General features: G+C 42.2%; 1 protein-coding gene across 1 annotated transcript; it reads right to left on the reverse strand.

Moving 5' to 3' along the window:
• Nucleotides 1–488: 488 nt before the first annotated feature.
• Nucleotides 489–1,118, reverse strand: LOC147861820 (uncharacterized). Its single transcript, XM_087322069.1, has one exon. The coding sequence runs from the start codon at nt 1,064–1,066 to the stop codon at nt 659–661; it is 408 nt and encodes a 135-aa protein (XP_087178195.1). The 5' UTR covers nt 1,067–1,118; the 3' UTR covers nt 489–658.
• Nucleotides 1,119–1,565: the final 447 nt, after the last annotated feature.

Here is a 1,565-nt window from a genome sequence, read left to right on the forward strand (position 1 = left end):
ATGGGTTGCAAGCTTCAAGAAACAAGGTAATGATTCGATGTCATTATTCATTATTCATTATTCATGGACCATAATAACATCCTAATATGTAAGCCAGTGGCAGTAACAAAACAAAACCCCTGAACTGAGAACAATAGCTAACATGATAATCATATGGCTAACATGTTAATCATAACATCCGTAAACCACAACACGATTAATCTTAGCCCAAAATCGGCAACAATAACCATATGAATCATATAGCAATACATACTAGATTCTAAACCGGAAAACCATTACTCATAACCCTACACCAATCAGGCAAAAACCCAACACTGATATCCATCACTATCCACAAATCTTTAACAACCCTACACAATATAACTAACTCTATCCATGAACCATAGCATCCCTAAACCTTAATTCCTAATCCATATAACATATAAAAGAATACTGTCTACAAACCAATCAACCCTAAACCCAAACTGATAACAATAATTACCCATGAATCATAGCAAATCCTAATCATTCCTAAACCAAAATATACTAACAATAACTATTCCATGAATCATACATAGCAAATCTTAAACCTTGAACCCATAAGACTACGAAACCCTAATCAGTAGAACCTGATTAGAGACGACTATCCGCGAATTACAACAGGTCTCACATCCTCCTCTCATGGGAACATCCTCTCCTCTGCACTGATACGCACATTATTAGCAGACATATCCCTCCTCTGCATCAAACCAGAGGAATCAAAGGTCCAATGCTCGATTCCATAAGCTCTCCACCACACCTCGTTCTCATCCACATATTCATACTCAAATTCCACCGCGATCTTATTGTCTGTGAAGCAGAAGAGACGTTTCTTGAGCTTATATTGTCTCTCCATTTCCCATTTCTCTGTTAGGAATGCGGTGATGGCTTCTCGACCCTGAATGAAGAGGTCTCGGTTTCTCCACTCAGAATCCACGGTGTAGGCTTGGGCCACCTTGATGGGATCTTTGGTATTCCACAGATCCTCTGCTCTCTGGACTTTGGCTAAGGCGGTTTGCTCGTTGAAAGGGGGGGCTAGAGCTTCCATTAAAGCTCCGATCGATCTCTGCTGTGATCTTTGCTTTTGTTTGCATGATGGTGAATGGATCAGATCATCATGAAGATTTAAGGAATTTGGGGGTGATCCATTCGGGCGGGCAGGAGACCACTATCATCCCATCCCATCCCAATGGACCCTGCGCTACTAGGAATCGGCAAACTCTTCTGTTTCGGCTTAACCGGTTTGCCCTTGTCTAAATCTAACCAAACCGGTTTGAGAGTTTTCAACGTTAGAACCGAACCTCTTCCAACACTGGTTCATGTTTAACCGGATTGGCCAAACCGTTTAAGCCCTAACCGGTTTAGGAACTGGATTGGCCCTTAACGGTTCGGTTCAACTTGAACCTTGCCAAACCGATTCGAGCTCAATCTAGTTAAGGCGGCTCAAGCCTAAACCAAGCCGAACCAAACCGCCAAACCATTTAAATACAGTTTAATGGCTCGGTTTAGGCTTGAGTTGAGCCGTTGCCGATTCCTACCTACTACCT

Source organism: Azolla caroliniana, unplaced genomic scaffold (genome assembly GCF_043228905.1).
Source record: "Azolla caroliniana isolate FFs.n. ecotype wild unplaced genomic scaffold, voAzoCaro1.0.p SCAF_7, whole genome shotgun sequence".
Taxonomy (NCBI): Eukaryota; Viridiplantae; Streptophyta; class Polypodiopsida; order Salviniales; family Salviniaceae; genus Azolla; species Azolla caroliniana.